Here is a 16,840-nt window from a genome sequence, read left to right on the forward strand (position 1 = left end):
AACTGGAATTTTGCTGACTTCAGCTCCCAGCCACTGGATCTCGCTAGGACGGTGTCAGTTAAATGGAAGAGCCTCCTGCTAACAGAAGTCTCCTCCCCAGCCTGGTAGGGCAGGACCGAGTCACCTCTGAGCCTTCTCCTGGATAAATTAGACAGATTGAGTTCCTTCAGTCTCTCACTGCAAGGCAGGTTTCCTCACCTCACCTCACCCCCATAGCTCTTTTCTGAGCCCTTCCCCATTTTTCAACATCCTTTGAGCAGGGCAGGCAGCAGAATTGGGCGCTGTTTCCAGGAATGGTGCCACTCATGCCATATACAGATGCAATATCACCTGCCTGCTCCTACTCATACATGATCATGTTCTTCCTCCTAGCTACAGCATCACACTGGCAGCTCACGTTCAGTTGCTTATTCAGCATGATCCCTAAGTCCTTTTTGGAGGCCCTGCTTTCCCAGATTCAGCCCCCCATTCTGTAGGTGGGGGCTGCAGGCCTTGTTCCTAGATACAGGACCTTGCATTTGGCCGTATTAAAATACATGTCGTTTGCTTGTGCTTAGCACACCAAGTGACCTTGGTCACTCCGTGACTGTGACCTATCCTTGGCGTTATTTATCGCTTCCCAGGCTCTGTGTCAACTGGTGCTTGGAGTCAGCCCTCTATTGCAGAAGAGAATCGTGAGGTTCCGACAGATTGGGGAGTACCTGGTCTAGAACTAAGGGCAGGTGCTAGAAATGGGGCCTAGGAGTCATGGAACCCCAATGCTTGGCTTCCTCCCCTGGGCCACGGTTCCTGATGCTCTCACCGGCAGGTCATAGAATCATAGAACCATAGAATATTAGAATTGGAAGGGACCTCAGGAGGTCATCTAGTCCAACCCCCGCTCAAAGCAGGACTAACCTCAGCTATATCATCCCAACCAGGGCTTTGTCAAGCCTCAGCTTAAAAACCTCTAAGGATGGAGATTCCACCACCTCCCTAGGCAACCCATTCCAGTGCTTCACCACCCTCCTAGTAAAAAACTTTTTCCTAATGTCCAACCTAGACCTCCCGCCCTGCAACTTGAGACCGTTGCTCCTTGTTCTGTCATCTGCCACCACCGAGAACAGCCTAGCCCCATCCTCCCTGGAACCCCTTTTCAGGTAGTTAAAGGCTGCTATCAAATCCCCCCTCACTCTTCTCTTTTGCAGACTAAACAAGCCCAGTTCCCTCAGCCTCTCCTCATAAGTCCTGTGCTCCAGCCCCCTAATCATTTTTGTTGCCCTCCGCTGTACTCTCTCCAACTTGTCCACATCCTTTTTGTAGTGGGGGGCCCAAAACTAGACACAATATTCTAAATGCGGCCTCACCAATGCCAGGTCCAGCAGTTCCGGGAGGTGGCAGCGCGCCTGCAGACGGCCTATGCAGGGGAAAAAGCCGACGTGATCCAGAGGCAAGAGCAGGAGGTGGTGAGGGCCTGGCAGGCCCTCCTGGATGCCTGCAGCGGGCGGCGGGCACAGCTGGTGGACACGGCAGAGAAATTCCGCTTCTTCAGCATGGTCCGGGACCTCCTGTCTTGGATGGAGAGCATCATCCGGCAGATCGAAACCCAGGAAAAGCCCAGGTAAATCACCCTGGAGGAGGAGTAGCCCTGGCCTGCCCTGACTCGCCCCCTCCCCACACGCAGACCCTGGATAAGCCCCTGGCAGGGTCTGATGTGGCACAGGGGCATGGCAGCTCTATTCCCAGCTTTCAAATCCTCACCTGACACTCCTCAGAGGTTGAGAAACAAGCCTGTACTTTGCAAGTCTCCCCTTCTGCAGAGATGTCTCGTCCGTGGAGCTGCTGATGAAATACCACCAGGAGATCAAGTCTGAGATCGAAACCCGGCAGAAGAGCTTTGCCAGCTGCGTCGACCTGGGGAAGAAGCTGCTGCAGCACAGACACCGAGCAGCCACCGAGGTGAGGATCATGGTGCCTCGTGCTCATGTTTGCCTCTATGAGCTGGACACCCCAGCCGGACTACATCTCCCAGGGTGCACTGTGGCCATGTCTCCCACTGTGGTCTGTCATGGGAGAGGTAGTCTGGCTGGGGAGCCCAGCCCGCCAAAGAGAACAGGAGCATGGGGCACCCGAACTACAGCTCCCATGAGGCACCGTGGCAGCAGCGCTAAATTGAAATATTTTGGTTTTCCTTCCCCCTCCCTCCCCCCCTCCACCAAAACTGCAACATTTTCCAATGGTAAATTTAGATTAAAAATGAATTCTTTGTTCCTGTCAAAACTTTCCCTTGTGAGCCCTTCTCCCCATTTTCCCACCCACTGTAGCCACATCTCACGGAGGAGGTATCATCCCTCCTTGAAAGCCTGGGAAGCCCCGAGCGTGTTCAGGGTGCATGGTAGAGCAGTAACTGATGGAGATTTCCCGCCCATGGCCCCTCCGGAGCAGCATGAGGCAGATCTGAGCTGGGTGAATTTCACCCCAGAGGGTAGAGCATCCCAGCACCGCCAATTACAGAGACGCCAGCTGGAGCCAGGAGCAGAAGACACCGTGTGCAGGGGGAATTACCTGATTCCTCTCCTCTCTCCCCTTCCAGATCAAGCAGAAGCTGCTGCAGCTGACAGATAAGAGGCAGGAGATGATGGAGACGTGGGACAGACGCTGGGACTGGCTCCGCCTGTGTGAGTGCTGCATGGTGTCGGGGAAGGGGGGGCTGCTGGGGCTTCACCCAGACCTCCAGGTGCCCAGCACCCAACCAGCCCCAACACACTGAGCGCTGGAGAATCCCACCCAGGGGTTGCAGCAACAAATCATCTACAGGGGGATCCTGGGGGCGTCGCTGATGTGTGGGTGCTGCAGCGCTGCCCCCTGCTGGCCGGACTGCTGCCTGGCACCTATCCTCACTGCTCCCGGAGCAGCTCCCACCTGGGGGCACCCTGGCAAAGCTGAGTGGTTCCCATGGGCTCCCCTTGCCTGGAGATCTCCTGGGTCCTTCCCTGGGGCTGGGGGATAGCCTTGTCTCACCGTTATCCCTTTTCAACCGGCCCAGCTCAGGCATTGGGGTCACCTTCCTGGCTGTGTGTGGCTGTTTTCCTGGGGGAAAGATTTGGCCCTTCCCCTTCCCCCCCCTTCATTCAACCCTTCTCTGGGCCAGCCAGAATTGCAGTCCCCGGGCTGTTCCTGCGATTCTCTCCCCCTCCCTGCTGCGGAGGCATCTCACAGGAGAGATGGCAGGAGAGGGGGGAGCCAGGGCCCAGCCCTGCCCCTGCGCCAGCCAGCAGATCTGCCTGTTCCCAGTAGGAGTGGGGGCGGGGAAGCACACTGAACCCCTGGGATGGGTGTCGCATGTTGGGCTCTCCCCAGTGCAACACGGGAGCCTGTGCTGCTCGTGTGTGCCAGGCCTGCTCACGGGGAGCCTGCGCTGGCCTGAGGGCTCAGGATCGGGGCTCGGGTTTCGGAGGAAATTTGCAAAGGTGTAAAGGGAGCCAGGGGCCCACCGGCTTCTGCTCAGAGTTGGTTTACACTTGGGGGAGGGGAGCGGGATGTTCTGAAGGCCCTTGACTCCCAGCTCCTGAAAGTTTCCCTCCGTAGGGCAGGCGGATCGGTCTGAACCACTCCGTGTCTCCCTTCTCCGCCATCCCCGAGGAGGCGGGGGGGATGCTCATGCCCTGATCTCTGCAAAGTGCTGTGCACTCCAGAGTATCAATGAGCAGGGAGACCAGCCCTGCTTCCCCCCCCACCACGGTAACACGCCCCTCCGCTCTCTCCCTGGCAGTGCTGGAAGTGTGTCAGTTCTCCAGGGATGCGTCGGTGGCCGAGGCCTGGCTGATCGCCCAGGAGCCGTACCTGGCCAGTGGCGACTATGGACGCACGGTGGATGGCGTTGAGAAGCTGCTGAAACGGCACAGCGCCTTTGAGAAATCCAGCACCACGTGGGAGGAGCGCTTCGCCGCGCTGCAGAGGCCGACGACGGTGAGCGGGCCCCCAGGCCTGGGCGGGGCGGCAGCAATGGGGGCTGGAACTGCGGACCTCAGCAGCTAAAAGCCCAAGCCTCCACTGCGTGAGCTGACTCCTGTGATCCACCCTGGGGTGGGGGTGGAGGGTAGAGAGCTACACCGTGACCAGAGGCTGCACAAGGAAGGCAGGGCTGATTCCTTGCCCAGCTGGTGCCGAGCTGGGCATGTTCCCTCGTGCTTTAGCCGGTCTCGTTATAAACGATCCAGAGAACAGAGCTTGCCTAGTTCCCTCCAGAGACCATCCCCCAGCCTGGGGGAATCTTCTCCACACCCTCTTGTACTGTGCTGTTGTGTCGTTGATGGTATCACTGCCTCCGGGCCTCCCCCGAACCTCTGCTCTCCTTTCCCGGCCTTCCCACCCTTCACCCACAGTTCTCGGCTCCCTGCCAAGCACTTGGACCGTCTGCCATTTGCAGATCTGTAGCCTTTAAACAGCTCCCCCACCACATCCTTTTCCAGCTGGAGTTGCTACGGGAACGGAAGATCCAAGAGGCATCCACACAGCACAAAGTAACCCGGACCGTCGACCCCCAGTATGACTTTGACCCAGAGACTTCGCAAGAGCCGGGGTAAGTGGCAAGCTCCTTCGTTTCACTGCACTGGGTTGGAGACACTCAGGCCTTCCCTTAGGGCAGGGGTGGGGAACGTCCAGCCCGCGGGCCGTGAAATGATTTGGTCCGGCCCGCAGCAGGCCGTATAAGGCCCGCGAAATCATTTGGTCTGGACCTGGCGGCGGGGGGGATTCGGCGGCGGCGTGGTTTCACGGGGCGGGGTTCGGTGGGGGGCGGACAGTGGCCGCCGCTGAAACCCTGCCGCCGTTTGCCTTCGGCAGCGGGGGGACTTCGGCGGTGGGCAGTGCCCCCCGCCTCCCACGGAACCCCGCCGCCGCCGTGAAACCACGCCGCCGCCAAATTCTCCCCCACCGCCGAATTCTCCCCCGCCGCCAGGGTCACCATCAGGCCCTTCACATAAAAAAGGTTCCCCACCCCTGCCTTAGGGCCTTTGGGGTGTGATTCTGCATCTGAGGCATCAACAGGAGTCACGCCAGGCCCGGGAAGTGTCACAGACTAAAGTGGAAGGGCTAGTGAGTTAGTTCAGCACCATTAAATAGCCAGCCACCAGTGTATGCTGCTACCCTGGAGCACAGTATTATCTGATCTAGCAATGGAAGCAAAGCCAGGGTTGAAACGCTGAAGACTGGTTTGCTTTGCTTTGGGAGCATTTGTAGCTGCCGGCAAGTGCTAGTTAAATCTAAGAGTCCCTTTTCAAAGGCTGATGCTCTGGATTGCAGCAAAAAGGGGCGTTTCCAGGCTGAACTGGATTGCTAGGTATATCTGGAGTGCTGCCCCTTGAGTTTCAGGATGCAGGTGCCGCTCAGGCAGAGGGAGATTTAGTGCCCAGGGAGAGGAGTGCGTCGCTTGGTAACTGGCTCTGGAAGTGTAGCCTGTCTGCCCCGCCGGCAGATCCCTGATTGCAGACCTGCAGCTGGGCCTTGTGGCTTTGGCTCATCCAAAGCATTCGGCGCCGGTCCCCCAGGGCCATGGTTTGTTCCTTCAGGGCACGTCTTGTGCTTGCCCTGAGCTGCAAATGCACAGCTCCGACATGAAGTTGTTCTGAGTGGCTTTGCTGCTCCCCATGTCACACGCTGGAGCCGCACTCCCCTCCTCCCCCGGCCCAATCCTGCTCCCACTCAGGGTCACGGGGAATTTTGCCCTTGATTTCTGTCCATCCATTAATGTTCAGCACATGCTTCAGAGCTTGTGCTGGATCGGGGCCAGAACATGTGGCGTCCAGCAGGGTCCAGTCACCTAACGGCACCTTTTTCTGTGCCCATTTCAGACATTAGGCTGCAGTCAGGCCCCGGCCTCCCTCAGGCGCCTCTGCTGATGCCAGCCCTGGTATCTGGGTGCTCTCTGTGTCAAAATGATGACAATAGCGGAGTCCCCAATGGACTCCATGGGGTTGCTAGCCCATCTCCCTACCCAGGGTGGGAACTCAGCTGGGGGGAGCGTGTGGGCCTCGGATGGGTGGGATGTTCTCCATTTCCTCAAGGATTCCCTTGCTTTGTTCCCAGGGGGGTTGTTGGTTGGTTCCTTGGGGGCAGGGGATAGAACGAGGGTCAGGGTGGGGTTTGGGCAGAGAAAGGGGATGCCAGCATTGCCATTTTGAGGCTGGGAGGGGGGGTCAGTGTTGGGAGTTTGAGAGTGGGAGGGGGTGAGCATTGGACTTTGGGGTAGAAGGGTTGGCCATGGGGTTTATTTGGTAGAGAGGGTTGGTGCTGGGTTTTGGAGGGCAGAAAGGGGGTTCGACGCTGAGGGCTGGGGGTCGACACGTGGGGTCAGGAGGGTGGGAGTGGGGGGTTGTCACCGCGGGTTTGCAGCCTCAATACCCTCGCTAAAACCCAGCCTAGGCAATTACAGCCTGCTGGCTCAGTTCTCTAGGCAGTGTCCAAGGCAGAAGAGATTCCCTTTTTTTTAAATAACTACTTAAACTGTTCTTGAGTTTTGCTGTGGACCACTGAACAAATGCCCTGTTCCACCCCAGAGGCAGCTGCATTTCAGTGGTGGGTGCAATAACTCATCTAGAATTTGTAAACTGAGTGAGAAGCTCTTGCTATGCCAGCGGCTGCATGGCTGGAGTGTTTGGGAGAATTTAGTGGATGCTTTGCCTTGTAGTTCCAGCATAATGCATGCAGCAGATGACCAGCCACTTGGCCATGCTGGCTACGCTTCTCGGTTAAGTTGTTTGTAAATCTACATGCCCCAGGAGAGAGCTGAAGAGTCCAGATCTGGAACAGCCATTTGCAACTCACTTCTCTTGAGAAAAGCACAGTCTCAGAATCATTGGATTGGGATTCAAAATAACGTGGGTCATTCTGGGCAAGCTATTTACGCAGCAAATTATGGGCCTCTTACTCTAAAGAAAATACCAAATAAAGTTATCTCTTTTAAAAGGGGATGTTGTTTGTTGTAGGTCTCAGGAAGAAGAGAAGAAAACGGGGGTAACTTCACAGGACCTCTCAGAAGAATCATCACTGGTCAGTTATCAATTTTAGTTTTCTCCTTCCTAGGAACCAACCCTGACACCATAGTTCCCTTAGATTTTTTACAAAGCTGTTTGCAAATCATTGCCTCTCCGCAGAAACATGTTAACAATGTGCCAATGTTTCCCTCTGACAAAAGCCTCCTGTTTTCTTGTTTGCTTTGTGTTTGCTGCTCCCCATGGTTCTTTCCTCCTCCACTCCCGATGAAGCAGGTGGAAGGATTTTTGTAGCACACATTTATCCTTGTTTCTTTAATTACTTTAATAAATGTTCACATCATTTCACATTACAAATAATTTACTGTTCACCACATATATATATATATATGTATATATATAAAATACACACAGACATTCTATTTTTCCACCCACAGAAAATGCTTTTTTTTTTTTTTAACCAAGCAGGAATTTCTCCAAAGAACAAAGGACGTAGTTTGCCACATTCATTCGTCTCGTGGTGGAGCTGTCCTATCTGATACGTCTGTCCCTCATTTGGTTAAGGAAAGGGTTCGCTTGTCTACCGTTGCCCTACTTGAGTGGAGGTTGCGTGTGTGCATGCTTAGGGTACGTCTGCGCTGCAAGAAAAGACTCCAGGCTGAAAGTCTCAGAACCCAGGTCAACTGACTCTGGCTTGCTGGGCTCGTGCTGTGGGGCTAAGAAGAGCAGCATAGGCATTCGGGCTTGGGCTAGAGCCTGGGTTCTGAGACCCGACCCCCCACCAGGGGTCTCTGAGACCCAACCTCTGGCCAGGGGCTCCAGCCCAAGCAAAAGTGCTATTTTTAGCCTGGTCGTGTGAGACCGAGTCAGCTGACTCACTGCTCTGGGTCTTGTTCTGCAGTGTAGACATAGCCTTAAATCCATTAGATATTAAGGGCAGACAGGAACTTCGGATCATCCTGTCTGACCTTCATAGCACCAGCCAGAGAATTTCACTCTGTTACCCCTGGACTGAATCAATCACTTGTGTTTGGCCAAAGCAGACCTTCCTGAAAGGCCTCCAGTCTTGGATTCTTCATCTCTTGAAGTCTTCAAATTCCTCCTTCCCTTGGTAGCTTGTCCTAATGATTAATCATCCGCAGGTTAAATATTGGTGCCTTGTGGAACCCGTCTGGCTTTGGCTTCCAACCATGGGTTCTTGTTCTGCCTTTCTCCACCCTCAGTACCTGGTATTTCCTCCCCGGGAAGGGCCACATGTGCGTAAGATGGTTTGAAAGAGCGCATGGCGGGACCCCTTGCTCGTCACGCTGCCAGCTGCATCAGCGCCCCGGGGAAGATGCCTGGTCTGCCAGATTCCATCTGTTCCAGGTGCCCCTGGGTGAGGAAGAGCAGGTCTGCAGAGTGGAGAAAAAAGCGCAGTGTGGGACAACTGCTCGTAGGGGAGGGTCATTTGTACAGTCTGCACCATTCACCTTGGAGTCAATCCAGAGCCAGTCTGGCAAGAAGGGACTGGGATTGCTGGGCATGGCGCATGCTTACTTGCAGTACGTGCGTAGGGGGAACCTCAGGGAGGGAGAAGAGCTATTGGAGCTAAGGACAGTGTTGGCATCAGAACAGACTGGGGATAGACTGCCCTGGGATGATCTGAGCCTGGGAATGAGAAGAAGGTTTCTACCTATCAGGGGAGGGAGGTCCAGGAACAGCCTCCCAAGAAGAGCCATGGGGGCAAAGAACCTGACTAGCCGGAAGAAGGAACTGGATGAGTTGATGAAGGAGATGACATGATTGGGTGATCTGCAATTGCAGGGCCTGGACACTGACACAAGGGGGCCCTTCCCGGCCATGTCCTGTGTTAGGATGGCAGGACCATGTGCTGAGCTCCAAGGCCAGTGTCTATTCATTGCTACACAGACCCCTGCTAGCGGGTTCTGTCTTCCCTGTAGGTGTGATCCTGACTCAGCTAGAACGCTTGCTATAGTCCAATGGTCCTTAGTCAGCCCTGCACCCTCCAGCCCTGGTCATTGTGCTGCACGTAGGTGCTTCTAGACACAGACAGGTGCAAGCTTGTTGGTATTCCCTGCTCACGTCTAGGCATGGCTCACTAGAGGTTCCCACTGCAAACCCTGGGGAGAACTGGAGTTACTCTGCCCTTTGGAAGATGGGGATTTTTGGCAGGGGTTATTTGATCTGCCTGCCTGAGTCTGAGCCCCTCTCTCCAGGCGTTTACACCACGCTTGCCACCGGAGGAGCTGAGCATAAAGAACACTCAGCTTCTCTCCACCTCTGTCTCTGGGAGGAGAATGCTGTGTGTGCATGCATGTGCATCCCCTGAGGTGAAAGGAAGAGTCTGGTGTTTTGTTCTGAAGGCCAGGGCTTTCCATGGTCATTCTGTGGCTGAGAAAGGGCCGGAGAGTTTATGCTAATGGTTAGGGACAGGGGGAAAGTCTGTTGGGAAACTGGCCAGGCAAAGAGAGGAGGTTAAAGCTACAGGAACACAGACAATAGCATTCAGCAGCTAGAGGAGGGGACCGTGAGCCCAGTCTCCTGAGTTCCGCTCCTGTGTGATCGTGGGCAGCTCATGAAAAAGCTCTATGCCTAAGGCTGGGAGAAGCAGATTTGCTGTCTTAGGCGATGTCTTCACTGGAAACGTTGCAGTGGCACCGCTGCCGCACTTCAGTGCAGACCCTCACTACAGCAGTAGGAGAGGTTCTCCTGTCACTGTAGTTAATCCAGCTAAGAGGGGGTAGCTGGGTTGATGGAAAAATTCTTCCGTTGACCTAGCGCTACCTGCACCGTGGGCTAGGTTGGTATAATGATGTCGCCCAGGGGGGTGGATTTTTCCCACCCCTGAGCGACAGAGCTGGCTCCACCTAACTTTTTAGTGTAGACCCGGGCTTAGTCATGTCAGTTACCAGGGGTGATTTTTTGGTGATGTTTCTCTACTGGCTAACACCCCAGTGCATGTGTGGTTATCCAGCGTAAGCATCCCGTTGCCGCTACAGTGTACTTTGCTCGGGGAACCAGTACAAATTATCCCAGTAAAAACACTTTCGTTGCCAGTGTAAGCTGGGTCTCCGCTAGGGGGTTTGCCAAGCCAGCTGTTCCCCATCTAGGCCTGGCCTATGGGTCTGAGCGCTCCCAGCAGAGCAGGGGGATCATTGCATGGGGCCAGGAGAGTTAATGTAATGTGAAAGTGTCGGTTTGGCATGATCAGGCGCCTGGGAGAGATGACGAGCAGGCTGGACAAGAGAAGTAAATAGAGAGGGATGAACAGGCTGGAAACCAGCCCCTCTGCCCCCTTTCCCACCCCCAGGCCAAGCTGCGTGACTCACATCCCAGCACCCGCGGGGCAGCAGGAGGAGCTGGGCTGAGGGGCAGCCCAGGGTCATTCTGGGGGGTGCGTGAAACACAAGGAGGACGTGACCACAAGTGGAGCTTGGACAGTGAAGGCGGGGGGAGACCCACATGGCCATCAGTTTCCTATGGATGTGCGGAGACTAAGGCCAGAAGAGAGCGCCATGCTTATCTAGTCCGACCTCCTAGTCACACCTGTTTGCAGCTGTGCTGCAGCAGCAGGAACACCCCATAGCAACGACAAGAGAAGAACCTCTTCCCAGCCCCTGGCCTTCCTCATCTCACACACACCCTGGGGGAATCATTCACCACCCCCCCCTCCACAAGAGCCTGGGTGGAAAGCTCTGTGGGATGCCTGGTTTCCCTGGCTGTAAGAAGCACTCCCTCCTAGCTGTTCTGCGCCGGTTCCTCCCCCTGCTCTGGGGATCTGGCGCTCTCTGGAGGAGGCCTGTTTCTGACGCTGGGCCTCCCCACAAATGGCAGACTCCCTCCTTAACGCGTGGGGCTGCGTGAGTCACCTTCACAGGAGGCTTCTTTGGCCAGACATCCTCCCAGTGTGGACAGGGGGCTGGCCTGCCTGGCAGTCCCACCACAGAGCCTCAGGTGTCTTCCTGGGGGCAAGCCAGGCCAGAAAGGACGGCCTGGGGAACAGGAAAAGGATGGGGGTTCAGGAGAACTGAGTCCAAGTCCTGGCTATGTTGCTGGCCTGCGGGGTGAACTTGGGCAAGTCAACCACCTGTCAGTGGGGAGGTAACATTTCCTACCCGCACTGAGGGTGTGCGGCTAAACCCAGCCACAGCTGTGAGATGATGAAGGCCTTCGAGCTACCTCAACAGTTTCTGAACTGGGCAGCTGGGGCTTGCAGGTCCCCTGCAGCTGCCTCCCCAGACGTATCACTCAGGTCCTGCCCCCTCCTTGGGCCATGGGCATTTAACTGTGCCTTAGCCGCTCGGGCCATAGCTCCACAGGGCAGACCGTGGTGCGAATTGTCCGTGGTGTCGAGGGAAGCGCTGCTCAGTCACACCAGCAGAAGATCTGGCCCTGTGCGTCTCGGCCACCCTCAGCACCAGAGTGTCACGCGAGCTCTGGGAGAATTCGTGACAAACTGGCCTGCCTTTCCCAGCATCTCCAGGGCCCACGTTTCTCCTCGAGGGGCTGAGACTCCAGCCTGCGTGGGGCTGCCCAGCCCTGCTGGAGCTGTGAGTCCTGGAGCCTGGAAATGTGACTCCCGAGCTGAGCCGCGCAGGGGTGACGGGACCTCACTGCCCATTCTGAGTCACGTCCCCTGACGCCACCTCCCCGGCTCTCCTAGCACAACCAACCATTTGGCTGGTGGGCCTGTTCCTGAGGAGCCAGCCAGGCAAAAGGCAGGAAGGCGCTTGACTGTAGGGCTGCACCAGCCAAGCAGAGACGAGGAACTCGGGGTAATCTGTCTCCCGACAGCTAGCGCGGAGGCCCGGGCAGCCTCCTTTCCCCCCAACACACAGTGTGCTTAGACTCCCACTTGTTCCCCTGCAGGAATTCGATCCGCTCAGCCTTGTTTCCTTTGGCAGAAGGATACCCCGTCCGAAGCAGGCCCGGGGAGACCCCCTAACCGTCGCTCCCCTCAACAACATGCCGGTGCAAGCCCCAGCGTTGGTGGGAGACACGGACGGCACATCGGAGGCTCAGCAACCTTCAGATCTGCTGACAAAGGCCCTTCACTCTGCTTGGCATCGGTGCTGCCCCCTGCACCCTCTCACACCTACTGGCTCTGCTCCTGCCTGTCCGCCCGCTCTTCCTCTCCCTGCATCTTCTTCCTTCTCTTGTGCAAGGCCCAGTTCTTAGCTCTCCTTGCCTACCTGCCTTCTCCTCCTCGGTCATCTTCTCTGCAGTTCTGGCCTTAGCTAACCCTCTTCTCCTGAGGCGCTGCCTGGTGGATAGCTCGCTGCACCTCAGGGTCTCCCCTGTCTGCCTTGCTTCCTCCAGCTAACCCTCTTACATAGGGCATTTCTTGGTCTGAGCAATCGGAGTCGGCTCCAACCCAACTCCATCTCCCTCGTCTGCTGTCTGCAGTCTCAGCAGCTTGCAGGTCTTTTCCTCTTCCTCCATCTCCAGAGCGATCCGCGTGTTGCAACTGTCCGCACCACATCACCCACATCTGTACCAGTTCCGCCGCCTCCGCTCCAGCCCTGCTAAAATCTTTATCCCTTGCCCAGCTCTGCCAGCTCCCGACTGCTACCCTGCCCTGAGATGTCGCCCCTGCTTCCCCATCTGCTTCAGGGTCTCGGGCACACTTGCTCTCCGGGACTTACAGCCTCCCATGACCTTTGTGCAGTCACGCAGGCCTTGTGTCGCGCCCCGGGTCCTGCTGAGTGTGGCTGGCAGGGCTGCTAGAGCCGTCGCTTTGTCTCCGGGGGCGGCGTGGGACCTCTCCTCCCGTGCTCTGCCTCCCCTTCCCCCCGCCTAGTGCTGGAGTCCTGGCCCGGGTCTAGCCAAGGCTGCAAATTTATCTGAAGGACGCCCCCCAGACAGCCCGTTTGCAGTGTCTCCACGCAGCCCGGGCCTGAACTAGCTGGTAATAACGGCCCCAGGCCGTGCTGTCGCTCCCCAGGCAGCGTGCCCGTATTTCCCGCCGACTCAGAGCCACCGCGCTGACTGGCAAGAGAGCGGGCCCAGTGGCAGGCGCAGTGACCCTCCGCCCTTTGTGGGGCCCCTGGAGCAGGGCCCCCCCCGAGGAACACTGACCCCCAAGCCCCACCCTGGAGCACAGATCCCCAAGGAACATTTCCCCCACCACCCCATCGCAGGGTCCCCCTGAGGAACGTTGCCCCTACCTCCCATCTTGGAGCAGGGCATCCCATGAGCGTCGCATGTCCTTTGAGCTAATTCTGTGTCAGTCACGTCCAGGGCGGCTCCCCCCTCGGCGTGACGGGCTCAGGCTCTCTGCAGACTCATGCAGTGTTGCTTCGTCGGCCACATTCAGTCCTGTCTGGAAACGCTCTTAACGGCACGGAGCACGACGGGGGTCCTTTCTTCCTTCTGTGAAAGCTGAGAGTCTGGCGAAGGCGACGCCAGGTGACGGACCAGCCCTGGGGCAACGGAGCCCTGATCCCCGCCAGGCCCAGCCATTAGCACACCAGCTGTCACTGAGCAGAGTCCCTGCAAAGTCCACTGAGTCCACTGCAAAGACCATCTCGGCCCAAAGCAGACGACTCCCCCTCTTTTGCCCACCCCAGAGCCCCATGGCCTCGCCTGCCCCCGGGAGGTGCCTTCCAAAGTAGGGGGTCGTAGCAGGGCTGGGGAGTTCCTGCCACTGGCCTCCTTCCACTGGCAGCTGGGGTACCTCAGCTCAGCACAAGCGCCTGCATGGCCTGTGAGCAGCCTTTGCCGAGGGCTGGTGGGTGATAACCCTCCTCTACTGCCCCCCAGGAGCCAGCAGCACAGATCCGGGCACATTAGCGCCCCACAAAGAGACCACGCTGACAGCCGGCCGCCGCTGTAGGCTGGAGCCCCACGCGGTGCGCACAGCCAGGATCCAAGATGTGCCACGAGGTGTGGGCTAAGCAGAAGTGACACAGTAGCCTCAGCCAGCCCAGATGCGGCTCAACACCCCTCCCCCCCCCAAGCCAAGAGCTCTTGGGATGGGAGGGATCCAGCCGCCGGATCCCATGTACATAAGCCTGAACTGAGCCCAGGATCTGCTCCAGGCTTGCATCCCTAGCCACATGCTCAGGGCACAGATACACGGTCTGGTACCCCCTCCCGAGAGGTGCAATTTCACCATCCAACTACCCAGACCCCGGGACCAGTGCTGACCCCTCAGCTTCCTCATCGCTTGAACACATCCTAGCTCAGCGCTCCAGCCATGCGGGCCCACTGGGTTCACAGGTTAACGCTCCAAGGGCACGCAATAAGTGTCTTACACACACACACACACACACACACACACACACACGCTGCTAAACCACTGTCACCCGTGGCTTAGCAAGGCCAGAAATGCCCAGCTCTAGACACAAACAATAACCCTGACACGTTTCCCTGCCTCAGTTTACCCACTCAGGTGGTGGATCCCACATTCACAGACACATTGAAGGACACAGCCGTTTCCCTAGTAACAACTTCACCGTGTTGGCCAGCGTTCGGCAGCTGTGCAGCCTGATTTCCCAATTCTCCTCCTCTCCCCATTTAGCCTTATGTCAGGGTGACAGCAACCCTGTGGCACCTCTTCGTGCCCCCTGGCCAGGAACCCCTGCCGCTCTGCAACCTGCAATCCCGCCCCCCCAACAAGCTGTGGGGGTGAACCCCCACCCCACTCTATCCCTCGGGTCCGTCAGTACAACCGCTTCCCCCGTTACTCCAACCCCGGCTTGGGAGCATTCTCTGAGCTGCATCTGGGGCCGGACCTACCCAGCTCACTGTCTTCCATCCCCCAGCTGTGTAAGGCCCTGGGAGGGGGTGGTCCCCCAAGTGCCCTGGCTGGCTGGGGCTGTGGGGGGAGTCTCCCTGAGCATCTCATGCACGTTGCACAGTGTGGGGTGGGGGGGTTGACCCGTTCCCTGCCAGGGCCAGTGTTCTGTGGCGGTGCACTGGCCTTGGCACGTTGCCCCGTTTGCTGTCCCGCCGCATCCAGCACAATGGGCAGCAGTGGTACCATGGGGAGGCAGAGTCACCTTTTTTACGCCAGGGGAGCCTTTGGCCCCGGGCAGCTTGCTGTTCCAGGGGAAGGGGACAACACGTGGTCAAACCCGGCCCTGCCTCGCTAGCCCCTGCGAATTAGATCCCAACCAGGCGGGACCCCTCCTGCAGCTGCGGCCCCTTGCGCATACAGTTGATCACGTCTTGCCCTTGTCAACGTGGCGCGTTTAGTTGTTTCTTCTCATACAATCTAAAATCGAATCAGCCGGCAGATAGGCGGCCTATCGTCCAGCCTGAGCCATTTGGAAAGCGCCGAGGCAAGTTTTTAACCACCAACTCAGTGCCGTGGCAGGTGTTGGGGACTCTGCCGTGTCCCCGGTCAGACGCACACCAATGGCAGCGTTTTACAAAGCAGCTGTCTTCAGGAAAGCGCACTTTGGCCTGGAAAGATGCAAGCTCTAGAGAGCCAGGCCCATTGCAGGCGGCCCAGGGGGGTGAGTTCCCTCCCATGCCGCGTGCCCCTCGCCGTGGAGAGCCAGTGTGCCTCTGCATGGTGTAGTTTTCAGATGGTGCCTCGTGGGGGAAACCCTTTGTCTTCTCGTTGAGTAAATAAAAAAATCAGTCACAGCTGACTTGCTTCGTGGGGCAGAGGTCCCACCTGGGCTTATCAACTGACCAGGCTGGCGCTGTTTATCTTGCCTCTGTTGGCAGCTAACCCTCCTCTAATGTGACTCACTTGAGTGCTGTAGGGTACGATTTTCAAACGCATCTAAATCCCATTTTCAAAAGGCACTTGGGCCCAGATTGTCCAAGGGTGTTAGGCACCTCGCCTGCTTAGGTGCTTTTGACCATCCTAGAAGGCACCTAGCTGCATCAGGAGGCACCAAAATCCTTTGGACTGTCTGGCCCTTAGGTGCCTAAACCCCACTGACATTCACTGAGTCTTGGGCTCCTTCGTGCCTCAGTCACTTTGGGGAAAATGGGACATTGGCGCCTAAAATCACTTAGGTGCTTTTGTGCCTTTCACCCACACATCTCGCTGGGGCGGGGCTCTTCTTTTCCCCATCTGTCGGTCTCACATGTGCCGTGTTTTCGCTAAGAGGCATAGAGGAGGGGGCCCGTTAACCCAGTTTTTTGCAACCACTAGCTGCCCCCTAGCACGTCCCAGCAGCCCCGAGTGCCCGACAGGCACCAGAACCACCCTGAGCAGCGGGGCCCTTTCCCTGGTGGCCTGAAAGGCGACTGCAGCCAAACTGCTGGAGGAAAGCGATCTGCCGTCCCCGCCCAGGTGTCTACTGGGTTTTAAGTTCATTCGGTGCTGGGGAAAAGTGCCCGGTTGGCACCCCCCACAGACCCGAGTGCTTTGCGGTGACCGAAAGCAGGTACGTCAGGGTGTAGCCAGGAGCTGCCCACTCCCACCCCGCGGGGCGCCTCCATCCCGGCACAAAGGCCACCAGCTCAGTGCTTCGTTCCCCAGTGCTGCGTCACACCCTGTGTTTCTCTGCTGTGTTGGTAGCCCCCCCTGTCCAGCCAGGGCAGAACCGAGACCCTCCCTTCCTTTCTTCCTGGCTGCCAGCTGGCGGCGTCTTCCATTGGGTACCATGCTGGCGGGGTTGAGCCCACGTGGAGGGCTTCCCAACCGCTCCCGACCCCCCAGGCCTCCCTGGGCTGCGTCTCTGGCCGGGTGTCGAGCCGCAGCGGGCAGGCTGTGTGAAGGGCAGTGAGTTTCCTCGCATCCGCTCGGCGTGGATGGCGCATCCCAACATGGCACAGCGCAGGGCGCCAGGCGTGCTCTCCAGCCAGCGTTGCAGGTTTGCCGAACAACCCCCCAGGGGAGCCGCTCTGCAAGCGGCCAAGCTCCCCCTCCTCACCCCTCTGTACCGTCTTCCCAGGGCTCA

General features: G+C 57.5%; 1 protein-coding gene across 2 annotated transcripts in view; it reads left to right on the forward strand.

Moving 5' to 3' along the window:
- SPTB (spectrin beta, erythrocytic) overlaps positions 1-16,840 on the forward strand; it is a 77,762-nt gene that overhangs the window by 43,803 nt on the left and 17,119 nt on the right. For both annotated transcript variants that reach the window (XM_067550653.1, XM_067550651.1), the window contains exons 27-32: positions 1,356-1,600; positions 1,800-1,938; positions 2,573-2,657; positions 3,752-3,948; positions 4,452-4,561; positions 6,966-7,029. In XM_067550653.1, coding sequence (XP_067406754.1) covers positions 1,356-1,600; positions 1,800-1,938; positions 2,573-2,657; positions 3,752-3,948; positions 4,452-4,561; positions 6,966-7,029 — 840 coding nt within the window. The remainder of the gene's footprint in view (positions 1-1,355; positions 1,601-1,799; positions 1,939-2,572; positions 2,658-3,751; positions 3,949-4,451; positions 4,562-6,965; positions 7,030-16,840) is intronic.

The sequence above is a fragment of the Emydura macquarii genome, unplaced genomic scaffold, assembly GCF_026122565.2.
Source record: "Emydura macquarii macquarii isolate MOO-44397 ecotype Brisbane River unplaced genomic scaffold, CSIRO-AGI_Emac_v2 contig_1305, whole genome shotgun sequence".
NCBI classification, from domain to species: domain Eukaryota; kingdom Metazoa; phylum Chordata; order Testudines; family Chelidae; genus Emydura; species Emydura macquarii.